We start from the raw sequence: 27587 nt of genomic DNA, 5'->3' as shown, positions 1-27587 counted from the left end.
TATTATATACAGATAAGCTGTCATTACACGAATGATAATTGGCAAATCATATTTAAAGATAATTTGAATCAAAATTAATTCACCAAAGCTGATGTACTTTTTTGTTAGCTTACTTTAGTATCCCCCCCCCCCCCCCCCCCCCCCCACCATCGTTTTCTCCACTCGACCGGTCATTGTCATTTTCCCACCATTTCGGATAGAATGCGTCCAAGTCGTCCAGCCATCTCCTTCTGTCTGCCAGCGCCCCGATCTGCACCGTCTATGGTGTTCCGTGGGTCCCACTCAGTAACCAATTATTATAATTTTTAATTTGTAACTTTATTGAACACATTATGTGAATATTTTAATATTATTATCTAGATGTTGGTATTAACTAGAATCCGCTTAACTTCATTTCACTAATTGTAATTTTGACATGTAATGTATGTGTACATTATTAATAATAAATATGAATATGAATAAGCTACAGCTGCCATTCCATTATATTTTGAATCTATATTTGCGGAATGCTGGCCGACTACCAAGCTACAGCTGAACCGAGTTCATGTGGCTGCTCAGCTGGGCTGCAGGAGTGACCATTTTTGATAAAGTGCCTAATGTCTACATCCGCGGAAGCTATAAGATCAGGCCTATACAAACCAAAGTTTCAGAATCGCGCCTGCGCTGGTACGGCCATGTCATGAGAAGACCAGATGAGCATATAATAAAGAGTGCACTAAGCCTCATATCGGGACCAAATCCTCGTGGCAGACCCCTTACTACCTGGATGTCAGAAACTACAAAAGACCTCTACAATAACAATTTAGACCCAGCGACGACCCAGAAACGATATCTCTGGAGGAGGATTAGGAGAGCCGACCCCAATTAGAAATGGGACAAGGCCGGAAGAAGAAGAGGATTTTGAATCTACAGGGTGACCTTAGCCATTGGACAAACCCTGAAATCCCACGTAGGGTTACTTCTCAGGAATGCTCTGACGTTAATATTTTTTTTAATTAGAACAAAATATTAAAAAAAATTTTTTCGAACAAAAGTTATTTGCAATAATCGACAACGAAAAGAAACACACTGTTTATTTCGGGGTTGGTCCAATAGTAAAGGTTGCTCACTATAAGCCCAAAACCTCCCTGGCAACGGGAATACGCATATTTTTTGACCACCTTGTATATATTACTTGGCACTTTTTTAAACCACTAACAATTATTAAACTATATCAGCTAATGTTTACCATGAATAATCCAAAATAGAAAAAAAGATTTACCGCAATTATGAATAAGGAGTGAAAATTTGCGATACGAAAAGCTTGCGACCCCCAAAAATACTATGCATTTGACATTCTGAAACTCCGTCTACACTAGCGCCCCTAGCGGCGAAATTAAACACCAGCTTTGTTGAATCAGCCTGTATAAACACATTCTTAACCCTCTCAAAGCCACGACTATCGTGCGCGGAGCGGTATCGTGAACCTTAACGGAATGCACGAAGGTTGAAATTGGGCTGCACCCGCGCGCCTAAATTGTCGTCATTGACGTTCAAAGAGTTAAACATTAAAAAAAACTCTAAAAACATAAAAGTCGTCGAAAGATATATCCACAGCGCCTAGAACGCATATACATGTTATGGCGTACACTGTAAATGAAACCTTCATGCTTTCAAATAAGACTCACATCGGTCCGCTCGCAGACATGTTGGTGTGTGACTGACGTGCTATTGATTTGCTAATTATCATTCATATAACGCCCTTACGCTAACACCTAACAGTTTTAAATACTGCTTACAAAAATATCATAAATGCATTCAGTACGTACTTTTAAAGGTAAATATGCATATATACGATAAATGCCTTAAATGTGTCACTATACAAACACAAGATTTTATAACATCTGTTGCAAAAAATAAAGTTGAAAGGAATATGCGTCAAAATGGTCCAAAAATCAAAAGTTATGAAAAGTAGGTCATTAAATAGGTATTTCTATGTACTTTATTTTGTTGTATGGGCACCAAGCGGGATTCCATTGCAGAACTGAGATATTGGCATTTTAGTCAAAATGAACCCTTATTACTTAGGCAATAGAGCTGGGCGGTTCGCGAACATCTACCCTGCAGCAATTGATTTACTTACTTGGACTATATTGCCTGGGTAATAAGGGTGACGACATTTGGACTAAAATACAAATATCTCAGTTCCGCAATGGAATTCCGCTTGGTGCCTATAGAACGAAATGAAGTACATTGAAATATCTACCTAATGACCTAACTCTCATCTCTGTTGGTTTTTGGTCCAGGCTCCATACAAAGTTGCCCATGGTACTTTGAACTTTAATAGCTGTCAATAGAGTTGAATATCATATATGGCTTCGTATGCGGTAAATGGTTAACTTTATCAGAGAGCTCACTAGGTTATGATGTTGGAGGTTGTCAGAATTTTAAATTCACTAGTCTCTGGTAAATACAGTTTCGATGGTTATATTTTGTAAGTCTGCCAAAAAGCAAAGAAAGCTACCAACTTTTTCGCAGCGCTACGCTCGTAGCAGATCCCACCGTTTTTCCCGCTTTGTAGAGGAAAGCGACTACGAACAGAGAACCCGCCAAGCGGGTTCCCGGTACTCAATGTCTTAACAACAATAATCCAAACAATGTGTTATCGGGTAACAAATACCTGCGTTTTTATTGTATACCCTCACAATTTCAAATGGCTAAATGTACCCACATATTTTACCTTTAAAAGCACCCGTTATGATGTATAATATGGCAACGAAACCACTGCGCTACCGCGACCCGCTCACAAACCCAATTTAATAATAAATAAAAATAAATATTGGACATTATTACACAAATTGACTAAGCCCCACAGTAAGATCAAGGAGACTTGTATTGTGGGTACTCAAACAACGATATATATAATATACATAGATACAAGACTCAGGAACAAACATCTGTGCTCATCACACAAATAAATGCCCTTGCCGGGACTCGAACCGACCATCGGCCTCATAGGCAGGGCCACTACCCACTAGGCCGGACCGGTCGTCAAATTTAGAACAATTAAAAAAAAGTGAAACTACTCCATGTATGTAAAGAAAAACAAAAATAATCTATTTTGTTTAATAATGAAGCTTCGTTTGAAATATAAAGTGAGAATACTAAGACCTTGCTTCGCTCGGTCGAATAGGCATCCCTTATATTACGGTCAAGCGCGAGCAAGTCACGGACAGACGCGTAGTCACATTATTAATAAAATAATAATAATTAATAATACTCAAGTTGTGATGCACGTGCACAGTGCCGGATTAAGACATTTTGATGCCCTAAGCATTTCTAGACCATGGTGCCCCCTCATCAAGATTACATTGAATTTTCTTGGTAAATTGAGTGACGTTTATTGCCGCATTACTGCTGAGAATAGAATTTTCAATCCAACACATCATTTTATCACGGAAATTGACAGTACTGCAGCAGTAATGTTCCAACAGTATGTAAGGTCAAGTGTTAGCAAATTGAAAATCGTGCTTCGCATAAGGCCGGAGGCGAGCCAACCAATGTCCAAGTGTGAGAAGACATAAAAGCATAGGCCGTACTCCGCACAGGGTTTTGCACCCTCTAGAGCTTTCCTGCGAACCTCATTCATGTGAGGGCAAAGGCAGAGCTTCAGTAGGAGCTTAGCCATTGGCCATTGGTTCTTGTCAGACAGAACAAGAACCAATGCCCGCAAGTGTCTTAAATAGCAAATTATTGTTTAAATTTGCTATTTAAGACCCTTGCGACTTGGGACTTAATAGGGTAATTTTTAAAATTACCACTGACCCGACGTTTCAAAAACGGCGTTGTCCCCATGGTCTCGGAGAAGACTGGGTAAAGTCGACGTCATTATCTTGACGTTGGAGGTAATTTTAGAACTTTATCAAAGGCGATTAAGTCCCGTTTTCTTAAATAATAATGTGTCACAATTATGCTAATAAAATTAGATTTTTTCGAATTTGGTCCTAAAAATGCGTGTAATCCGAGTTTGCTCCATTCCAGAAGGTGTGCATAAATGTTTCCTCTTTTTGAGTTTTTTTTTGCTTGAAAATCGAAAACGGTACGTCCGGCGGAACATTTGTTCTAATTATGATTAAAACTGATATCTGAGGATCCGAAATGTAATTTAACTATGTTCTTGCAACAAAACATATTGATTTATTGAAGGTACCCTAATATGTATTCCAAGTCTAAATTGTATAAAATAAAAAATATCGACCTATTTTTTATTTTTGGTAAAATCATGTTAAAAATCCAAAAACGCCTCTTACCAGTGTCTAATCCACGGACTGTCCTATGTCCTTCAAAATCACGTGATTTCGAAAGGAAAAAAATATCTCCTAAGGATCCCAAAATGTATGCATACCCCCTGGGATGGAGCAAACTTGGATTACACGCATTTAGAATGAAATGAAAGTATTAAAACATTTTTCAGTTTGCTGGGAATTAATTCCTCAAAACGCTTTTTTTGGATCTAATTTGATTGGCCTAAATCGTGAAAGTTTAAATCAGTGTTTTTAAAGGCAAAGTCTAAGGCTGAGCTTTTCATAAGGCTGAACGCGCGGAGCGTTCGATCGGCGCTTACGGATGAGGCATGGATGAGGCCAAAGGTCGAGCTGGAAGAAAGCATTTGAATTTCACCACTGGCGAGGTATGAATGGCTGAACGTCCGGAGCGTCCGATCGCGGTGGGTTATCATACAATACAACTGATGGCGAGGTGTGAGCAAGGCAGAAGACCCAGCTTCGAGAGAGGACAGCTTAGATTTCGATCCATGTTAAGTGAAAGTAAGGCAGTTTGCACAAAGTAGAAGGCCTATAGCGTCGCATAAGACCTAACGCCGAACTGCAAAAGAGTGGCTTGAAATCAAACCTATGTAATCACGGTTCTCCTACTGCTCGGCCTTTGGCTTAAGTGGAAACCGAAACTTAATAAGTTGCTTTTGGTTTTGTGCCTTCGCGGGGCCCTTTATAACAGTTTGACAATTAGGTCGCAGGATCGTGGTTCTGCAGCAACTCGGCCAGGCCGACACATCTGGCGTGCAAGAGAGCAAAATTCGCTACAAAATCGGTAATCTACGTCGAGGAAATCGGTTGGCCATAAGCCCGACGGTAAGAAGGTTGGAGATGTGCTTACGTGTCCTCACTCTATTACGACCCTTCGTTATTAGATGGGTACATAAGTACTACGACTGCGATGCAGCCTGCGCGTTTTTTTCCTACGATTTTGGTGCCCCCCTAGACGTGGTGCCCTAAGCAAGTGCTTATTTTGCTTAATGGTTAATCCGGCACTGCACGTGCATTTAATAATCGGCGTATGCCGTAACGATTAAATGCAGTCGTTTTAATAATAGAGTAATAAATAAATTCAACATAACAATTAACCTAACATTTTACTTGAATTAGTTTAAAGAAAATACCGAATAATTTTGTGTAAGATTAACAATAGCCGTAGATAAATGTAATCAAAGAGGATTTGAAATAGAGGTGTATTGTCAGAGAAAACTTTGTAGTGACTTAAATTTACTGCCATCTTTCGACGCATTATTAAAACTTTTAGAACGTCATGTGACTTAGATCCTTATTTTTTAAATATCAAAAAGTAGCGAAGATGATAGGCCAAATGTATGGCAGCATCGTTTCGAGCGATGGCGCCACAATATTTAGCTGATGCCCGGTAAGATGGCGCCACTTTTTGATATTTACAAATTGAACATATATCAGTGAATAGATAAGGATCAAAGTCAAATGGCGTTCTAAAAATTTTAACTATGTGTAGAAAGATGGCAGTAAATTTACTTCGCTACAAAGTTTTCTTTGACAATACACCTCTATTACAAAATTCTCTTTGATGTAAATTAGTGCGTAATTCTAAACCTGCAGTGTTTACAGCGCCATCTATTTTAGCTGTCATAATTGCAGTTTCAATAATTTGCACTAAACCACGAGCTCTATTGTATAGATATTTGTGAGCCCCTTGGCCACTCCGATATATATAATAGCGTGATGGCGACTTTTTAAAACTTAAAACCCCGATTTTTTCTTTAAACTTATTCATCTATACAAAAATTACAAAATAATATTTGGATACATTATTTCAAAGTCTAACAAACTGATTTTTTTAGAACGAAAGCTTTTTACAAAAACAATATACCGTAAATACTAATTTTAATTTGAATCGATGAGTTTAAGGTAATTTTTTTTTAATCGGTCAGTGCATTCCTATAAGGCTCATAACCGTTTGCACTGAAACATGTTGCTATCTCTATCAAACTCTCAAGTTAGAGAAAGACAGAATGGGCTAAGTGATGTCACGTTATACATTATAAAAGCCGACCACCAAGTATGAAGAAATTCGAACATTGACTTTTAGTAGAGACATGTATATAATTAAGACTGGTAATTGTCTTTGTCACGGACCGTGACTCACGGTCTTAAGACTAAAGTGGGAGATTAGCGAAATTACCTTTTCATACAAACGTAGTCCACATTTTCCTCTCTGAATATTAACATTTGTGAAATTATTTTAACACGATTCGTTGTATATCAACCACAGATATGCCCCTACGTTTTTTTTTTTTTTAATTATTTTAGGAATCAGAAGCATGTCAAATTTATATGAAATCTGTTTTCGCTCGTAATTTTTATAATACAAAAATCGAAAAAAGTCTAACGTTAGGGCATAGCTATGGTTAATATACATCAAAATTATCTAAAAATATTGTTCAAAATGTCAATATCCAGGGAGGAAAATGGGGATTACGATTGTATGGAGAATGGGCCGTCCTCTTTGCCTATAATAATGTGTATTCAATACATAACCTAGCGTATTGCATGAGTTTGAATCATAAACCGTTAACAAAAGGTTGGATTTTCTCTGTTCGATAATCCAAGTCGTCGCATCGGGTAAATTGAATGATTGATTGATTTGGCGTTATTCATAAACGCATTACAAGCCAAAATTAGCTATGAATCGTTTGTCTTTATCTGTAATTTTGACTTATGTATTTGTAAGAAAGGGATAAAACATAATTTAACTAATTCAGTCTCGTAAAGTTTTATGCACAAGGGTTAGCAACGGCCTCCGTTCTCAAGGTCGCAATTCTCAACCGATTCTAATGAAATCTGGTGAGGAGATACAGATTCAGTAGTTAAATATAATTTTTCTGTAGTTTAATTTTTGGAAATGTTTATATAGGTGGAAATTGGCATAAAGGACTTAAGTGTCATTAGCGTCTATGACTCTTAAGACCATTACGAGTACGCTGTCATAATGACTAGGCATCGGAGTTTTTATCGCACGGTAAGACGTTAGCAAGATATGGAGTCGACATTAGCAATAAAGTTCAACTCATATTAATACTCAAAATAATGACAATTCATATTCAGTGACAAATTCATACTCAAAATAATGACTCGAAGAAGTAAGTATTTTTTGTTTTAATTTTTTAATTATGAATCTTAACGTGAAGTCTACAGCTCACAGAGCTTAGCCACTAGTTTAGATCATTTCGAGTCGGCTGTTCCGAAGATTTTTTATGAGTTGACACCACGCCATCAAAGAGAATTTGAAATAGAGGTGTATTGTCAAAGAAAACTTTGTAGCGACGTAAATTTAATTTACTGTCATGTTTCGACACATAATTAAAACTGTTTCATATTTAACAATTTGAACACGTATTAGTGAAAGAATAAAGATCGAAGTCAAATGGCGTTCTAAAAGTTTTACAAAGTTTTCTTTGACAATACACCTCTATTTCAAATTCTCTTTGACGCCATCTAATGAGCATTAGATTAAGTTAAAGGGGCAAAACGATCAATTTAATATATGAAATTGAATCTTTGCTAAGGTCTTGCCGTCTATCATAAAAAATACTGGCGCTAACGGAGATTACCAGTCTTTAAACATTACTTGTCTCTGCAAAGGGTCAATGACCGAAACTCTCTACACTCAGCGGACAATATACAATATATTATACTCTGAATAAGCAATCTAGCGAGAACTTTAAAATAATACATACAAACGTATTCACAATGAGTAGAGTATTAGTTATATTCACAGTACATAATAACAATAAGCGCGACGCACTGGTCAAATGTCCAACCGACTGTAGGACCGAATCCAAAGTTAATATTACACAAAATGTACACTAGAGATTTTTTTTTGAGATTCAGAAACTTAACGCCATCGATCTATAATCAGAGATTTTGTATATTTGATGAAACAGTTTCTTAATAGGAAGTAATACTGAAATGTTCTGCCGCCAGAAGCAGCACTAGCACAAACCGTAAACCATAGAGTAACATATACATACTATGCTTTAAACAGTTATTTGTCAATTTTTTACAGATTATTTGAGTTACGAATAAATAAAACAGTGTTGCATCGGTTTCTTTACGGTTTGTGCTAGTGGCGCCCCCTGCGCAGTCTTGCGTAATATTCTCTATTCCCATATGGAGCGAAAATATAGCGTACCTAGCGCATTTCCGCAGTTAAATAATATAGATTTTCTACAGAATTAAAAAAAAATTGTCAGACACTTCTAACTTAAAACGGATTTGCATTATTGGACAGTTAAACAGTGTTAATAACTGACAGGTCCACGTCGGTATTACCAAGTCACGACACGTTGTCGTCCATATGTCGACGACACGACGACACGTTGTCGTTCAGCCGCTATTCTGCGTCTTCTGCTCAAAGATGGCGGCCATGTCTCGAATGTTGTACGACGGGGACATCTTCTCTTTCCTATAATAATTTACAATATATAAGATATTCTATAAAAACATATTTTCCATTGTCCGTGTACCTAAACAGTATGCAGTAACTATGAAGGCGAGATATTTAAAATGATCTAGACGTATACACAGAAATAGATTTAATATACTAAGCCCAGTTTCATTGGTCGATAGGGCCCGCATGCGGGGTGCGGGAGATTTCCATGAAGCATGTCATAGGGCCCGCATTCGGGGAAGTGTTTTTATTGGTCGATAGGGCCCCGCATGCGGGGTGCGGGAGATTTCCGAAACCCATGACCCATTATGAGTTTCACTGGTCGGTATACCACCTTACCGCCTGCGGGATTCACCCGCATGCCGTATATCGACCGAACTATCGACTTACGAGTTTCACTAGTCGTTATACCGCCTGCGGGGAGTCCCCGCACGCTTTATATCGACCTATGAAACTGAGCCATAACGGCCTGTTACGTAGGCCCGGCTAAAGACGTCCCAATTTCTCGAGTACATGCCAGAAAAACACAAATCAAAATATTTTGTTACATCATTTAATGTTGTTCCCAATATTGATCCAGACGTGTTCTTATTTTTGCAACAATAAAGTTATGTTTTGCTGCGGACAGTATGTAACATGATCGTCTGTCTTTCTCTGTAATAAGGCTCAAATTAGTTTAGCCAAAAAGTAATTAAGTACCATCCAGTTTGGTACAATTGATGGAAAAAAAATCTATAGATATGCTATACGTGTGCGCCCGTCATGGATAGAACATACGAAATGCGACAAAATTAAAAACACATTTTAACATTCCTGACAACATACCAAAAACAACCTACGTAATTTGGGCGGGTTATTTGTTGCCCACCATTAACCATACTAAAATTTACGGTGGCGAATAAAAAAAATGGCACGCTGAAAAGGAACAACAATAATAGCGCTTTCTCTGCTACTCCTACTGAAAGTTACATAAGACTGTCCCGTTCGGTCATTTCCGCCCCACCTGATACAGTTATATTAGATTCATGGTACAAATCCATGCTCTTGCGACGGGAGTTAAAATTATTATCAGGTTATAATAGCATATCCTACCTTTCAAAATGGCGACCAGCGCTGCTGTCCGCCCCCTCGGGGCTAGTGGGGGAGGGGATGGAGTCCAGCTGCTGACTACTTCTAGCAAGTGAGAACCTCATCCTCTGTCCCAAGTCTACCGTGTTCCTTCTCTCAAACTTTGGACTCGCTTCCTCTTTTTTTACTTTAACCCTCGTGAGCTGTTCAGGGTTACTTCTAAAAGATTGAGAGCTATATTTCTCTCTTAGGAAATTTCTACGTTCCTCTTTGTATTTTTCTATTCTTTCTCTACTTAGTTTCTTTTCTGTATCGAATCCTATTAGATTTTTTATGTCTTTTTTAGTATCGAATCTTTGTATTAAAGATATCTTATTTTCAGTAGTAGGTGTAGTTGCTTGTTTGTCTTCCTCCATGTTTAAATTGAGATTTAAATCTGGTAGGAATTTGCTTTGCTTTTTTACGTCTTTGACTTCTAGACTTTTTCTTCTATCGACGTAATTCTTTTCCGGAGCGAACTCTTTTATAAAAGCGTTTTCGTCTAAAGATCTAGCGTTGGATGAATTTTTAGATAATTTGTAGCATTTAGGCGATGGCGGAGGTAGAGATTCCTCTTTGTCAGGATATTTGACTTCAGTCTTAAACTTTTCGAAGAAAGGCCCCTTCTGTTCGGTCGGACTTTCAAATCTGTTCGCCAGTTCTCTTACATTTAGAGTTTCTTTTGGTTTAATAATGTTACCGTTTTCTTGTGCACCCTTTATCTCGACATTCTCATATTGTCGACCTTCAAAAGAAATGTTTTCATAGTGGGTTTCCTTGGGAGGTGACTCTAGTATCATAGCGTTGACTTCTTCTATACTTTTCTTGAAGAACTTAACTTGGCTGTACACATCTGTGTTATCTACATCAGAGTCTGTCGGAGTTTCTAGAATGATTAGATCTTCAGTAAAGCTATGAGGTTGGCACGCTTGTTGGGTTGGTAGACTTGCATCCGCTTCCGGTATAGTAGCTTCCTCAACAATAGACAAATTCTTCTCTAAGTCTATATCTTCATAGACTGAGTCCCTTTCATTGGTTGGAGTATCATTTTCTATAGGTTCGTAGTCGGGAGATTTTTTAGTAGGCGATCTAAAGGTGATACTAATAGTGCTTTTTAAAGGGCTTTTCAAAGGGCTGCCAGGAGAGCTTTTAGAGCTGGAAGACTGTAGATTTATATAGTTGGGACGACTAAAGCTGTAGCATTCGTAAAGTTCATCAGGTTTAGGACTAACGTTGCTGTAGCTTGAAGAGCTTTCATGTGAAGAAGTCATGACTTTCATATCACAGTTTTCATACGACACCTCTTTCTTTCCTGTACCTTCTGATGTAGACGAAGATACAGCTGATAATCTATTGAGATTATGATAGCTAATATTAGTAGAGTTAGCTGGACTAGCTTCCAAGCTATCTTTCAAAGTATCTGTATAATCTTCAACTTTAATATTTTCATAATCCGCCGCTTTCAACTCACATTTTAGGCATTTTTCCTCATCGCAATTGTCACAATTATTAATTTTGATAGTCTGTTTATTACTCTCACTGACTTCGGAATCGCTCTCTAAGGGATCATATACTGGGGTAGCGGGGGTTATAGGAGTATTTAGAGTAGAGCTAGTGAGGTTGCTAATAGAGTTGTCCACAGGCCAGTCTATTTTGATGAGAGTGGAATGGTCTTTCCCGTGCCAGCTGAGCCTCGAGACGGTCACGTCGTCTGGTTGGTGGAGGTTGCTGTAGCGAGCCGACTTGCACTTTTTGGGCGAGGTACGTTCTCTGTTGAGTTAATTTTAAGCGGAAAATTAGAGGTTAGACATTGATGATTATTGATTAATTTTGATCGATTTGGTTGGCGATATATGATTTTCCTTGTAAAGCTCGGTACGTTTAATAATAAATGTCAAACAATGACATGTAAACTAGGGCTTCCAATCTCGGTATACCGAGATCTCGAAATACCGAAATCCCGCACGATTTTTCACTCCCGCTTACTGCGGGATTAGACATGCGGGATCCGCGGGATTTGCGGGATTGAAAAGTATAACGGGGACACATGCTTTTGCGAGCGCTGTCGCTCGGACACTGACGAGCGAGACGACGGCGGCCGGCGGCGCGGCGCGCGCAACGCACACGGACTACGCATGCGTGAAAACTAACAGCTAAGATGCGTTGCGCGTGGTCGCCCGCCTGGTTAATCGTTCGATTGTTTTTGTTAAGAGAACTTATCTTAATTGATTTCTTATTTAATGTTAGTTTGTTAACTTTTAACCTTTTTTTATCAACAAACGCGGGATCCCTTTATACCGGGATCCCGCACCAGAAAAAAATCTTGGTCCCGCCGATACCGAGATCCCGCAAGGGCATGCGGGATTGGAAGCCCTAATGTAAACTAAGGATGCTAAGCACGAATAATTTCGTACAATGACGCTCAGCTCAGTTCAAAAACTAAAGAGTATTTATACTAATATGTCTGTGCTTACTATTATTACATTTATTTGCCGAATACGTTACAATTAGGTCTCAAAACAGTTTTAGAATCAGTATTCAGTCGACATAAAACCAATAAAAAAGTGATGAATGTGGAATAAGACGTGTGTGTGTGTGTGTGTGTGTGTGTTTGTTTTTAGGCATATTACGCCATCCAAATCGTTAAGCCAATAGATGAACAAACTGTAGAGACACAATCCAATACTAATGATCATACATCGCACTCGAGGGGGCATTTTGGCATGTCAGTTAGTACTGTTTACGAAAAAGAAAACTTAATTTACAAATACACATATTTTCTACTTAGTACATTGAATTTGTAATTTACCTCGTTTTTTACGCCATTATAACCTAGCATCAAAATAAAATTCCTTGAATTACCTATATAATGTGTAAAAAACTGTCATTGGTCATTATCTATTTTATTTTATTGATTCAAAAAATTTACACAACATTACAGCGAACATTATTACACAAATTGACTAAGTCCCACAGTAAGCTCAATAAGGCTTGTGTTGAGGGTACTTAGACAACGATACATATAATATATAAATATTTATAAATACTTAAATACATAGAAAACACCCATGACTCAGGAACAAATATCCATGCTCATCACACGAATAAATGCCCTTACCAGGATTTGAACCCGGGACCATCAGCTTCGTAGGCAGGGTCACTACCCACTAGGCCAAACCGGTCGTCAAACGAACTAATACACTGTGAAATGTATAATAGACAGTATTTATACAACATTGGTACATGATACAGTCTAGAAAGGAAAAACAGAACAAATGTAAGAAAGAAAACTAATACAAGACAGAAGATTCTCGCTTATCCATCGTCTCACAGAACTTCATACATTCTTTACACAGATCCATCCAACTACATGCAAATACATCACATTCCGGTGCTGATGCGAGGAGCGCGATATATTGTAGAGCGCGGACAAGTGGTGATTTGCCATGGGACATAGTGCGTGTTTTAGGCACCGCTAATAGGTGACGACTTCGTGGTCGGAAATTAAATAATAATTATTAAATACCTTGTTTTGGCAACTCACAAATGTGTCATTTATTTCTAAACATTACTAACTGACGTGCCCGCAAAATGCCTCGAATGCGAAAAAATACACAAAACATATAAGTTTACATATGATTAAATTTTGATAGTTATTTAAAGACACGTCACACGACCAGTTTACTTATAGCAAAGCGAATTTGAAATAGAGGTGAATTGTCAAAGAAAATTTTGTAGCCACAGTACATTTACTGCCATCTTTCGACACATGATTAAAACTTTTAGAACGCCATTTGACTTTGATCCTTATCCTTTCACTGATACGTGTTAAATTTGTCAAATATCAAAAAGTGTAAAATACCTTTGGCTTTTGATCTATTAGATGGCGCCACTTATGTATAATTAATATGTCACTTTATTGCACAGGTTAACATAAAACAGACAAAACAAAACAAAAACAAAATATTATGCACAAAGGCGAACTTATCCCTAAAAAGGATCTCTTCCAGTTAACCTTTGACAAATAATAATAAACTTATTGATATTTAACAAATGTAACACATATCAGTGAAAGAATAAGGATCAAAATCAAATGGCGTTCTAAAAGTTTTAATTATGTGACGAAAGATGGCAGTAAATTTACCGTGGCTACAAAGTTTTCTTCAAATTCTCTTTGCTTATAGGACGTGAAATCACTGTTTATAGATCGTGCCATTCACGAAGACGCGAGCCTTAACTCGTATTACCACGTAATTAAAGGTCACTTTATAAACAAAATTTGAAATCGAAGTCATGCATTTATTAATTTTCTCAAAGTTACGTTTACAATTCTACATTTGATTATCTAATTAACTAGAAAGTAATTAAATGTCGGGCACAATAAAAACAAACTAACTTATCTATTAAATAAAACTAAATTAAAACTAAAAACTAATACTAAATAAAATTAAAATATGTCTAAAAAATTTGGCCCCTTTGGCATGGTGCCGAGGATGCTGGCAGCATTTCCCCGCTGTATAGCGATGCTAATACGTTGTGCGAGAAAGCTGCCAGCTCTTCGGTCATCTGTGAAGTCGACCAGCCTTTTATATAGTTCTTTAAAAAGTTGTAGAGCATTAGGACCCCACGGGCCAAGCGTCTCGACCCCAAATGGCATAAAAATTTATTCGGGGCCGAGACCCCTGTACTTTTGTATTTTAAGCTTTTATTAAAGGTTGGACTTGACCAACCTGCGCGTCATCGTGAATGACACGAACTATATGCACGTAGGTATGTAAAATGGAGCAAAATATAAAAATAAATATAAAGTTTTGATTTGCGAAATGATCATTTGACGATATTAATTCGTGACGGTTATAAGCATAGGTGGCTAGTTCGCTCGGTAGAAGTAGTAGAAAGCAAGTTTGTGGTAAAATGGAATGCTCACCTCATTTTGACACTGCCGGTCGAGTTCTGGAAGTCCGAGCTGGCGGTGGGACTATCGCGGTCTTTGCACAGGCTGTCAACAAAAATAAACACTTTGAGAGGATGTTCACAGAAACAAGGTTGTCTGGAAGAGATCGCTTTTTAGCGATATGGCCACCTTTTGTTACCTAGTTATAATTTTTTTTAAATTCTTATTGCAAGGTAGCATCGTTTTGACGACCGGTCTGGCCTCGTGGCTAGTGACCCTGCCTATGAAGCCGATGGTCCCGGGTTCAAATCCTGGTAAGGGCATTTATTCGTGTGATGAGCATGGATATTTGTTCCTGAGTCATGGGTGTTTTCTATGTATTTAAGTATTTATAAAATATTTATATATTATATATATCGTTGTCTAAGTACCCTCAACACAAGCCTTATTGAGCTTACTGTGGGACTTAGTCAATTTGTGTAATAATGTCCTATAATATTTATTTATTTATTTTTATTTATTTATTTTATCGTGAGTCAGGATGGCGGGTGTATCTACATAAACATAAACAAAAAGCATACCATATTTTTGTACTTAATTTGTACTATTTAGTATAGTCCGTGTAATCCACGACGACTTGCAAATTTTTCAAGTCCAACTTTTAATAACAGTCAAGGCACGCATCATCGTGACTGACACGATCTATATTCTTAATTATCTGCAGAGAATTATCAATGACCACTTCACTCATTGACATATAACTAAGCACGGGCCTTACGGGCAATAAGAATGGGTGCAGTACAGCGGTGTCACGCACACGAATTCGAGCCAATGGAGACTAATGCCACAACGCGACTGGTTGATGAGTTCGCATGACGTCGGTCGCGCGTACGAATATCCACAATAGCAATGGGCCGCCGCACTGCAACGCCGACGTCCGCGGCGGATTTATTGGTACGCGGCGCTGATGGCGCGCGTCGGTCTCGCTCGTCAGCGCCGCGTACGTCGGTGCGCTGACGCGTTATAGATCACTATTGCGCGCTCAGTGCGAAGCTGACCGCTGCTGTTGTGTGTGTGTGTGTGTGTGTGTGTGTGTGTGTGTGTGTGTGTGTGTGCGTGTGTGTGTGTGTGTGTGTGTGTGTGTGTGTGTGTGTGTGTGTGTGTGTGTGTGCGCGTGTGTGTATGTGTGTGGTACAAGCAGTGAGTCCCTGACCGCTTGGCGAGGTTGTCGCGGCGCGCGGAGTGGCGCTTCTCGGCGGGCTTGGCGCGCGGCGAGTCGCCGTCGATGTAGCCGATGCCGGCCAACTGCTCCTCCAGGGCGCTTCGTTTCCTGTTCGTAATAAAAAAAAAAACCCTAAAAACCGATTCACATCTCATCGATACGTTAATATGGTTGACTATGAACTGGTTTTGTGGCTGGCCGCGTTGAACTAATTTGTAAGTAATTTAACATAATTTAAATTACAATTAAATACTTTAACCTTTTGAACGCCACGCCTATCGTACACGGCGTGTAATCGTGAACATTGTCGGTATGCATGAAGGTTGATATTGGGCTGTCGCCGCGCGCGTCATATGACGACATATGGCGGTCAAAAGGTTAAAACTAGATTCAGAAAAGATTGCAAAAGTAGTAACCCAAAAGTATAGTCATCATAATATTGCATTGTATTCAATCTTTCATAAATGTGTTTCAGCCCAGTCACACAGCAATAACCGGTCTAAAAATAAAGAAAAAGCTGGTTCGCAAAACACCTTACATAGTATACAAATAAGTCTATCAAAAACTTCATTATTAAAAAACTTGAATACCGCCGGTTGTACTTGGTACCAGATTATAGTTTCTATTTAAGTGTTACAATGATATGGCTATTAGAAGTCATTTAAAGGGGTCCCTAACGCTAATGACCTTCGATCTGAATCCCTTAGTTTTCTAATTTTAATATTTGCATGCTGTTTCGGCTGAATACTGTGATAATATTTAAAGTAACACCTTGTACCTACGTATTCTTGCAAATAAACGCTTCTATTCTATTCTAATGTTTTTTGTATAAATAGTAACATATTTTAGGAAAGGAGCGAGATGCAGTACGTGTAGCTGTCAATAGCGAAAAGTGTCGGGGTCAATGTCATAGCTGTCAGGGACTATTTTGTTAAGGCGGCGTCACACTCAATATATTAAGGTTGCTTTACACTCTGCTACATCTCCCCCTTTTTTAAAAAAACAATTTGTAATATCGTAAAATTACACAGAAGTACTTATTTCTAACATAAAATTCTACAATATTCAGTTTAATAATAATACTAATACTTAATCTTTTAGCTATTACAAAATTGTAATAAATTTGTTTCTTCTAATCAAATGGGCACACTTACTAATACAAAATTTACATTTGTTTCTTTCTCCCCCTTTAACAAAAGAAAGAAACCATGGGATCGTATCATATTTACTTCAAAATTCACTGTCTTCGAGATATTTGGCCAAAAAACTGGTTAACTGGCCATAACTTTTGTGTTAACATTAATTTAAAATTATATCTCTGACCAGTTTTTAGAGACGTCAAAGACGAACCCAAATGTGTAGATTTCGCACATGTAAAATCCTTCACAGCGATCTAGTAACTAAAATAGTACATTACGATACAAGTGCGAAAAATAGGAAATTCGAAACGAGTGGCGATAAATTAAAACACGACCGAAGGGAGTGTTTTAAATCGACACGAGTTGCGAATTACCTATTCGCACATGTATCGTACAACGTTTTACAGTACATATGGCCCTTTAAATGTTCGACACAGTAACATAATATGCTACTTCTCGCACTAGTGCTATAAAGTAGCCCCATATGTACTGTAAATGCAATTTAAAGCTTATTTTAGCGCATACCTCTCAGCAAGCTCGTTGGCAGCGTCCACATCAACGCGCAGGGGGCGCCTCGGGCTGGGCTCCGCGCTGGCGGCGCCCGACCCGGCCGGCGAGGAGCACAGGGAGTCATCCTGCCGACACAAGTAGTTCCGTTATATACGTCGCAGTCGGCTCGTATAATCCGCCGTATTACATTATGACTAGCCGTTATGAAAAACAGGGCCGTTATGAAATGATTAGCCGTATTGAATGCGGTCGAATGAAAACCCGCCGGAATGTATTCGGCGCCTAACGTTCTTCAACACGGCTAGCCGTAATGTAATACAGCGAGTCATTAGCCGCCTGTTTGACAGTTTTTAGTTCCCATTTTTAATAATAATAATAATAAATTCAGTTCAAAGACGTGCTGTTCGAATCGACGACGATCCCAAACTCACAAGCGGTATTGAACCTTTAAATCTAAGGAGAGACTTTGCCTCCTTATGTGTGTTCTACCGCTTGTACAATGGGCTGTGCTCTGAAGAATTGTTTGACATGATGCCAACGGCCACTTTCTATCACCGCACCGCTCGCCGTCGGCAGGGTGTTCATCCTCACACCCTAGAACCTAAATGGTCGCGTACTGTGCGGTTTAAGAGGAACTTCCTCCCGCGCACGCTCCGGTTGTGGAAGGAGCTACCTGCCGTGGTTTTCCCGAGGGTCTACAGTACGAGGTTCTTCAAAAAAGGAGTGTACAGATTTTTAAAGGGAGGCTGAGACTGTTTACCATCAGGCGGGCCGTATGCTTGTTTGCCACCGACGTAGTATAAAAAAAATTATATATTTCCAACATTATTTTTGTACATAAGATCCGTATGAACATATTACCTGGGCCGGTATACAGTGCGTGTCGTCCTCCTCGCTGAACATATGTCTGTCTCTCTCCTGAGGTGAGAGGCGCAGCCTCATGTCCGCTAGCTCGGCCTGCCACGGCTCGAAGTATGAGTCGCATGACGAGGACCTGGAATTAAACCAATTCAGTGTTGTATGAATTTGGATTAAAAAAAGAAAAAAAATCATACTCTTATGTACAAAAATACATGGTTAGTAAACATTAAAATCAAATCTTATTTATTACTAACTAGTGTTAGTACAATATATAAAACGAATCAGTGACTGCATGCAGTCTCTGCCAACGATTGAGCATGGGGTCATTTTTGCGTTCCATAAACACGCTCAGAATGCTGAATGGATTTAATTTGGTTAGATTTTTTTGTAAAAAAAATTGTGTTTCACACGTGGCAAAATTTGTTTGCCACATTTAGAACCATTACCTACACTCGTGGTTCAATTTAGTAATCTTTCGCTTGCTCGGATATCATTATATTAGCATGAGCGGTTAAACAAGAACTTTGGGGGCGTCCACAAATTACGTAACGCAAATTGGAGGGAGGGGGGGGGGGGGGGGTCAGGCCAAGCGTTACGGTCCTGTTACGTTGGGGAGGGGGGGGGGGGGGGTCAAGGTTTGCGTTACGTCACACACGATTTTATAATAATACATAAAAAAAAGGGTAAAAAAAAAATTGGAATTTGCGTTACGTAATTTGTGGACGCCCCCTTTGCCCCCTTGTGAAACAAATAACTATTGTACCGTCAATAGATTTTCCTCGAGGGAATAAGTTCGCTTTTTTATACATTTATCCCCTTATTCATAAACGTGTACTAAACTTAACAAGCCGCTAATAATCGTGTGTCCCTTTCCGACGTATAGGTATGATGGAAAGGGACAAACGATTATTAGCGGCTTGTTACCTTTAGTAGACGTTTATGAATAAGGGGGTTATTGTATTCTTCCTGTGTGTACTATAATTTGCAGTTTTGGTCATACTAACTATCTGTGTTTCTATAAGTGATCGCTAGAGGCGCTGTACCATTTTCTAATGGCGTTATTCATAAACGTCTACTAAATTTAACAAGCCGATGATAATCGTTTGTCCCTTTCTGTCATATCAGTAAGTCGGAAAGGGACAAATGATTATTAGCGGCTTTTTAACTTTATTAGATGTTTATGAATAAGGGGGTTAATCGTTTCCACTAAAGAAAACAGTCTCTTTAAACTCATGTTTGGTTAAGGTACAGATTCCGAACCCGAATATTGGGCCCGGGCATGTCCTTAAACTACGTCTAAAAGAGAGGTATGGGCATTGTGAATGTCATCTCGCTTTGTGTGGTAGGGCACAGCACAGCGGATGTCATTCCAGATCTAGAGCAGAGCCCAACTGGGGAAGTACCTCCACCTTACAGAAAACCGCAGCCAAATAACACTAGACCATAGTGTGCGTTTCTGCCGGTGAGTAAGGTTGCCAGAGCTCAACGAGGTTTCGGAGGGTTAGGGTCGGCAACGCGCATGTAACTCTAGAGTTCCAGGCGTATATAAGCTACTGAGACTGCTTATCATCAGGCGGGCCGTATGCTTGTTTGCCACCGACGTAGTTTAAAAAAAAAAAAAACATTTTTTAAATTTGCCGCCTTTTTCTACTCACCAGGTCGCTGTGCCAGAATATAGTATACCCTTTTTGTACCGATAGCAAATTGAATCGGCAACCGCAAGATGGAAAAAGTTTCTTTAATTCTTTTGACGACCGGTTTGGCCTAGTGGGTAGTGACCCTGCCTACGAAGCTGATGGTCCCGGGTTCAAATCCTGGTAAGGGCATGTATTTGTGTGATGAGCATGGATATTTGTTCCTGAGTCATGGGTGTTTTCTATGTATTTAAGTATTTATAAATATTTATATATTATATATATCGTTGTCTTAGTGCCCTCAACACAAGCCTTATTGAGCTTATTGTGGGACTTAGTCAATTTCTGTAATAATGTTCTATAATATTTATTTATTATTTATTATTCTTTTTTTCGCTCCCTGAAGTTGTAGGCCTAGGGAGACTGCTTACCATCAAGCGGGCCGTATGCTTGTTGCCACCGACGTAATAAAAAAACCGGCCAAGTGAGAGTTCGTTTTACTCGCGCACCGAGGGTTCCGTACAAACTTTGAATCATCTCGTGTAACTATAAAGGCAAAAGACTTTTGAACACAAGTATCTATACTATACTAAGTATAATTGTGTACAGCGCCATCTATCGGCAAATGTCTAACTAATTTGCGCGATGTAATGTATGTATAGGGACCGTGCTCTTTGGAGGGTCTGCCATCTTGTGGCCTGAAACGGAACCATAAACATGTACATTTACACGTCACGTGTTTTCTTGTGCATAGTAGGTTCTGCCATCTTGTGGGCTACATCGGAACAATAAACATCACATTTGCGCCTCGCGCCAAAAATCTGACGGCTCCTGTGCTGCCTCCTACAGTTCATGCACGCTCCCTATGTTGGTTTTTCGAGGATAATTGTCTATCATGTGAAACGATTTCAAAAATTGATCTTTTATTAGGGTTCCGTAGCCAAATGGCAAAAAACGGAACCCTTATAGATTCGTCATGTCCGTCTGTCTGTCCGATTCTGTCACAGCCACTTTTTTCCGAAACTATAAAAGCTATACTGTTCAAACTTGGTAAGTAGATGTATTCTATAAACCGCATTATGATGTTTACACAAAAATAGAAAAAAAACAATAAATTTTGGGGGTTCCCCATACTTAGAACTGAAACTCAAAAAATCTTTTTTCATCAAACTCATACGTGTGGGGTATCTATGGATAGGTCTTCAAAAATGATATTTAGGTTTCTAATATCATTTTTTACTAAACTGAATAGTTTGCGCGAGAGACACTTCCAAAGTGAAAAAATGTGAGTCCCCCCCCCCCCCCCCCCCCCCCCCCCCCCCCCCCCCGGTAACTTCTAAAATAACAGAAGGAAAAATCTAAAAAAAATATATGATATACATTCTCATGCAAACTTCCACCGAAAATTGGTTTGAACGAGATCTAGTGAGTAGTTTTTTTTAAAACGTCATAAAATTTAAAAAAAAATTTTCATCAAACCATACGTGTGGGGTATCTATGGATAGGTCTTCAAAAATGATATTAAGGTTCCTAATATCATTTTTTTCTAAACTGAATAGTTTGCGGGAGAGACACTTCCAAAGTGGTAAAATGTTGAACAAGATCTAGTAAGTAGATTTTTTTTTAATACGTCTTAAATGGGACGGAACCCTTCATGCGCGAGTCCGACTCGCACTTGGCCGCTTTTTTGTAAAATAAATAGGTGTTTGACGACCGGTTTGGCCTAGTGGGTAGTGACCCTGCCTACGAAGCTGATGGTCCCGGGTTCAAATCCTGGTAAGGGCATTTATTCGTGTGATGAGCAATGGATATTTGTTCCTGAGTCATGGGTGTTTTCTATGTATTTAAGTATTTATAAAGATTTATATATTATATATATCGTTGTCTTAGTGCCCTCAACACAAGCCTTATTGAGCTTACTGTGGGACTTAGTCGATTTGTGTAATTGTTAAGACCTATCTTAACAAGTTTAGGTATTAGCATACCTAAATACCTACTTACCTAATCTAGATAGATTAAGTCTCTCTATCGTCGGTAGGTGGCACCACCTATGAAATGTACCTAATTAAGGTGACATCTACCGAAAACTTGTGTACTTGCTCTCTAAGCTTAGCCATATCAATGTATGCAATAGTTCATAAACAATCCATAGTGTGGCGCTGTACGCGACTATATAAGCTTCTATATGTGTATAGATTAAATCACTTTTTGCAACTAGCCTTCTGTTAACATTAAATATAACTATTGTAATTCTCTGCTTTGATTCGGTCTCCATCACCTCCAACGCTGAACATATGGTGACCCCGACGTGATAATAATATTTTTACAGTACATATGGGGCTACTTTATAGCACTAGTGCGAGAAGTAGCATATTATGTTACTGTGTCGAACATTTAAAGGGCCATATGTACTGTAAAACGTTGTACGATACATGTGCGAATAGGTAATTCGCAACTCGTGTCGATTTAAAACACTCCCTTCGGTCGTGTTTTAATTTATCGCCATTCGTTTCGAATTTCCTATTTTTCGCACTTGTATCGTAATGTACTAATTTATTTATTATTTATTTATTATTATAATAGTACCTGGCGTGGTGTTTGAGCGGCCTGACGGCGCGGTCCGCCAGCGGCGCCACGGTGTCGCCGTCGGAGGCGAGCGACTCGCACGACTTGACGGGCCGCAGGCCGGCCGGGGCCATCGGTATGTCCTGCGAACACTGTTAGAGCCTTATCACAAACGGCAGCCAAATAACACTAGACCCTACTAAGATAAGATAAGATAAGATAAGATAAGATAAGATATATTTATTTGCATAAATGTAGTGATGAACATAGGTGGACAGTAATTTGAAATGCGTACATTTTACTTGAAGAAGCATGCAAATTTTTCTTATTAGCTAGGTACTATAACTAAATATATACAAATTTAAGCTGAAGGTAAGTTATGCAATAATAATATCATCATAATACACATACATGGTTTCATTTCTTCCCTAAGATTCACAATATACATAATCATTATAGAAAATTATTTATTGATTTACAGATGCCAAATATTCGTCAATTGTATAATATTTAACATTTATCTAAGCAAAATTTATATAATTTGTATTTAGATTCAGGCATGTCAGAGTTCCTTATTTCTACGGGTAAATGATTAAAGATTTTTATCGACATACATAAAACGTTATTTGCAAAGAAAACTGACTCATACTCATAGTGTTGTGTTCCTGCCGGTGAGTAAGGTTGCCAGAGCTCAACGAGGGAGGGGGTTTAGGGTCGGCAACGCGCATGTAACTCCTCTGGAGCTGCAGGCGTACATAGGCTACGGAGACTGCTTACCATCAGGCGGGCCGTATGCTTGTTTGCCACCGACGTAGTATAAAAAAAAAACACTTGCGATTTGTGGGCGAGTTGAAAGCGAAGCGAGTCCGCCGCGCATGCGCAACGCAAAAAAAGGCCCTTAGGAATGGTTACTGTTGATACAAATTATGCAATCAGGTTCAAATCCTGGTAAGGGTATTTATTTGTGTGATGAGCACGGATATTTGTCAGGATCAAATATCCGTCATGGGTGTTTTTTATGTATTTAAGTATTTATAAATATTTATATATTATAGTGTGTATTTTTGATATAACCTCAAAGTTAAACTAGACGTAGGTTTTAGTGCTATAAAACAATTCTGAAAGATTTTTTTAGTTTAAGTCTTCAATACCAGAGCACAATTAATTATTGAAAATTTTTCGAGCGGCAATGTATGTCGTACATCATGATCACTTTTGACAGTTGTGACGCCGCCGCGTCATTAATGAGACGTTTTGAGTTAAAACAAAGTAGTGATACATTGCTTACTGAATTATTTTCTATGAAAAAATAAAAGTCGTCAATTTTTTATAAAACCTATGAAAGTGTGCTCATTACAGCCTAAACTAACTGCCCTTTGATTATGTGTTAATATCAAAAATACACGCTGTATATCGTCAGGTACCAAGCAAAACTCAATAATTACTAAAAAATAATTAAACAAAAATCGACCTTATTGGTTCATTATGGCTATGAACTTGTGGTGGTAATTAGTGAGTTTTGCTTGTCACCTGACCATCGTTGTCTAAGTACCCTCAACACAAGCCTTATTGAGCTTACTATGGAACTTAGTCAATTTGTGTAATAATGTCCTATAATATTATTTATTTATGAATAATTTTTCCTTTTCATGTAAGTATGTAAAGCCCTCGGGCGCTTGTACACGGGCCCATTTCTCGTATTATTACTTGTGTATTATTACTAGTGTATTATTACTAGTGTATTATTACTAGTGTATTATTACTAGTGTATTATTACTAGTGTGTTGCCGTGGTAACCCATACGATTTGACAGTTCGTGGACTAATATTAGTCTAATACCATTCGATAAAACCCTCAAGGCATTTAGATGAAGTAGAAAGATGAATAAATAAAACTTGGAAAAAATTCTAGGGATACAAAGAGATACTAAAATCCAAACTGCCAGTCAAACTAATGAAAACAGTTATAGACTCATTTATATTACCCAGCTTAACTTATGCCTCACAAACTTGGACATTTGACCACAGAATCTTATACCTTTAAACGAGCAATTCTTGTATATATATAAATATATATATTTCCGGGATCTCGGAAACGGCTCTAACGATTTCGCTGAAATTTGGTTTATGGGGGTTTTTGGGGGTATACAATCTATCTAGATTAGTCTTATGTTTGGGAAAACGCGAGTCTTATGTTTGGGAAAACGCGTGTTTTCGAGTTTTCATGCGTTTTTCTTTCGACGCAGAATATGGTCGCTAATTTCGTGTTGCCGGCCACTGTCCGTCTGGTCCAGCGGGTTAAGACGCGGACTGCTAAACGAGTGTTACGGGTTCGAATCTCGCCTGGTTACTGACTTTTGTTTTTTTTTATATGTTCAAGTTTATATATCATTTTTTAATTTTTATTGTTTTAGACAAGTTTAATTTAGTAAAAAAAATGTAGTTAAGATTATCACCTATACACCACCATATTACAATAAATAGTTATAACCGAGCAAAGCTCGGTCGCCCAGGTACTAAACAGTAAAATACACACATGCCTGTAGCTATAGAAAGGAGCATACTTAATATCAAACCAAGGGAAAGGAAAAAATGTAAAGACAATCGAAAACAAACAAATATAATAGATGCTGTACAGCACTCCTTACACCTGAAGTGGAGGTGGGCCGGCCATGTGGCACGTGCACCAAAGGATAGATGGACTAAAAAGTTTACCACATGGGCTGGCCCAGTTATCTATAGAAATCAAGGACGCCCCCGGGAACGGTATAGTAAAAACAGCAGGAAAAAACTGGCAAAACTAACTTTTTATATAGTAATTTTGTCTAAAATGCATCTTCTTTCTCTTTCTTGAAATTTATTAAATTGTTCATAAATTTTATCAGTTATTGTATAAACATCATATTTCTTAAATGTTATCATTAATTAAGTAAATTATTTGTAATCTTCATTTTAGCTTTTAATTAACTTGTTAATTGTTTAATACGTGCATGTTGTTTCTCTGAGCAATAATTGTGTTACCTATAAGTGGAAACTGTTCTGGCTGTTGTATTAACTTAATTTGTTAAACTGTGTGTGTAATGAATGATATGTTTGTTTCCCTTTGCAATAAAAAAAAAACAAAGCAGGAGACCGGAAAATCTGGAGATCACTGGAGGAGGCCTATACCCGGACAGGGGCCTTAACTTACTGAGATACACATAACTACATATTCAATCAAACAAAAATTAAAATATTTTGTAATTTAAGAAGAAAAAAAAGCTTAATAATAACAATAATGCCTTTCGATAAATGGGCCCCAGTTTGAGTATAGTACATTACGATACAAGTGCGAAAAATAGGAAATTCGAAACGAGTGGCGATAAATTAAAACACGACCGAAGGGAGTGTTTTAAATCGACACGAGTTGCGAATTACCTATTCGCACATGTATCGTACAACGTTTTACAGTACATATGGCCCTTTAAATGTTCGACACAGTAACGTAATATGCTACTTCTCGCACTAGTGCTATAAAGTAGCCCCATATGTACTGTAATAGTACATTACGATACAAGTGCGAAAAATAGGAAATTCGAAACGAGTGGCGATAAATTAAAACACGACCGAAGGGAGTGTTTTAAATCGACACGAGTTGCGAATTACCTATTCGCACATGTATCGTACAACGTTTTACAGTACATATGGCCCTTTAAATGTTCGACACAGTAACGTAATATGCTACTTCTCGCACTAGTGCTATAAAGTAGCCCCATATGTACTGTAATAGTACATTACGATACAAGTGCGAAAAATAGGAAATTCGAAACGAGTGGCGATAAATTAAAACACGACCGAAGGGAGTGTTTTAAATCGACACGAGTTGCGAATTACCTATTCGCACATGTATCGTACAACGTTTTACAGTACATATGGCCCTTTAAATGTTCGACACAGTAACGTAATATGCTACTTCTCGCACTAGTGCTATAAAGTAGCCCCATATGTACTGTAATAGTACATTACGATACAAGTGCGAAAAATAGGAAATTCGAAACGAGTGGCGATAAATTAAAACACGACCGAAGGGAGTGTTTTAAATCGACACGAGTTGCGAATTACCTATTCGCACATGTATCGTACAACGTTTTACAGTACATATGGCCCTTTAAATGTTCGACACAGTAACATAATATGCTACTTCTCGCACTAGTGCTATAAAGTAGCCCCATATGTACTGTAATAGTACATTACGATACAAGTGCGAAAAATAGGAAATTCGAAACGAGTGGCGATAAATTAAAACACGACCGAAGGGAGTGTTTTAAATCGACACGAGTTGCGAATTACCTATTCGCACATGTATCGTACAACGTTTTACAGTACATATGGCCCTTTAAATGTTCGACACAGTAACGTAATATGCTACTTCTCGCACTAGTGCTATAAAGTAGCCCCATATGTACTGTAATAGTACATTACGATACAAGTGCGAAAAATAGGAAATTCGAAACTAGTGGCGATAAATTAAAACACGACCGAAGGGAGTGTTTTAAATCGACACGAGTTGCGAATTACCTATTCGCACATGTATCGTACAACGTTTTACAGTACATATGGCCCTTTAAATGTTCGACACAGTAACGTAATATGCTACTTCTCGCACTAGTGCTATAAAGTAGCCCCATATGTACTGTAATAGTACATTACGATACAAGTGCGAAAAATAGGAAATTCGAAACGAGTGGCGATAAATTAAAACACGACCGAAGGGAGTGTTTTAAATCGACACGAGTTGCGAATTACCTATTCGCACATGTATCGTACAACGTTTTACAGTACATATGGCCCTTTAAATGTTCGACACAGTAACGTAATATGCTACTTCTCGCACTAGTGCTATAAAGTAGCCCCATATGTACTGTA

General features: G+C 38.4%; 1 protein-coding gene across 1 annotated transcript in view; it reads right to left on the bottom strand.

Moving 5' to 3' along the window:
- Window positions 1-5309: 5309 nt before the first annotated feature.
- The window catches only part of LOC133532943 (GTPase-activating protein CdGAPr), a 59260-nt gene continuing 36982 nt past the window's right edge, over window positions 5310-27587 (bottom strand). The window contains exons 20-26 of the mRNA XM_061871822.1: window positions 22705-22835; window positions 18485-18617; window positions 17639-17748; window positions 15966-16082; window positions 14786-14857; window positions 9844-11628; window positions 5310-8766 (exon numbers count right to left, since the gene is read on the bottom strand). Of these exons, the coding sequence (XP_061727806.1) occupies window positions 8688-8766; window positions 9844-11628; window positions 14786-14857; window positions 15966-16082; window positions 17639-17748; window positions 18485-18617; window positions 22705-22835 (2427 nt within the window). The 3' untranslated portion in view covers window positions 5310-8687. The remainder of the gene's footprint in view (window positions 8767-9843; window positions 11629-14785; window positions 14858-15965; window positions 16083-17638; window positions 17749-18484; window positions 18618-22704; window positions 22836-27587) is intronic.

The sequence above is a fragment of the Cydia pomonella genome, chromosome 28 (genome assembly GCF_033807575.1).
Source record: "Cydia pomonella isolate Wapato2018A chromosome 28, ilCydPomo1, whole genome shotgun sequence".
Taxonomy (NCBI): Eukaryota; Metazoa; Arthropoda; class Insecta; order Lepidoptera; family Tortricidae; genus Cydia; species Cydia pomonella.
The sequence above is the reverse complement of the archived record's forward strand: the minus strand, read 5'-3'. Positions and strand labels throughout refer to the sequence as shown.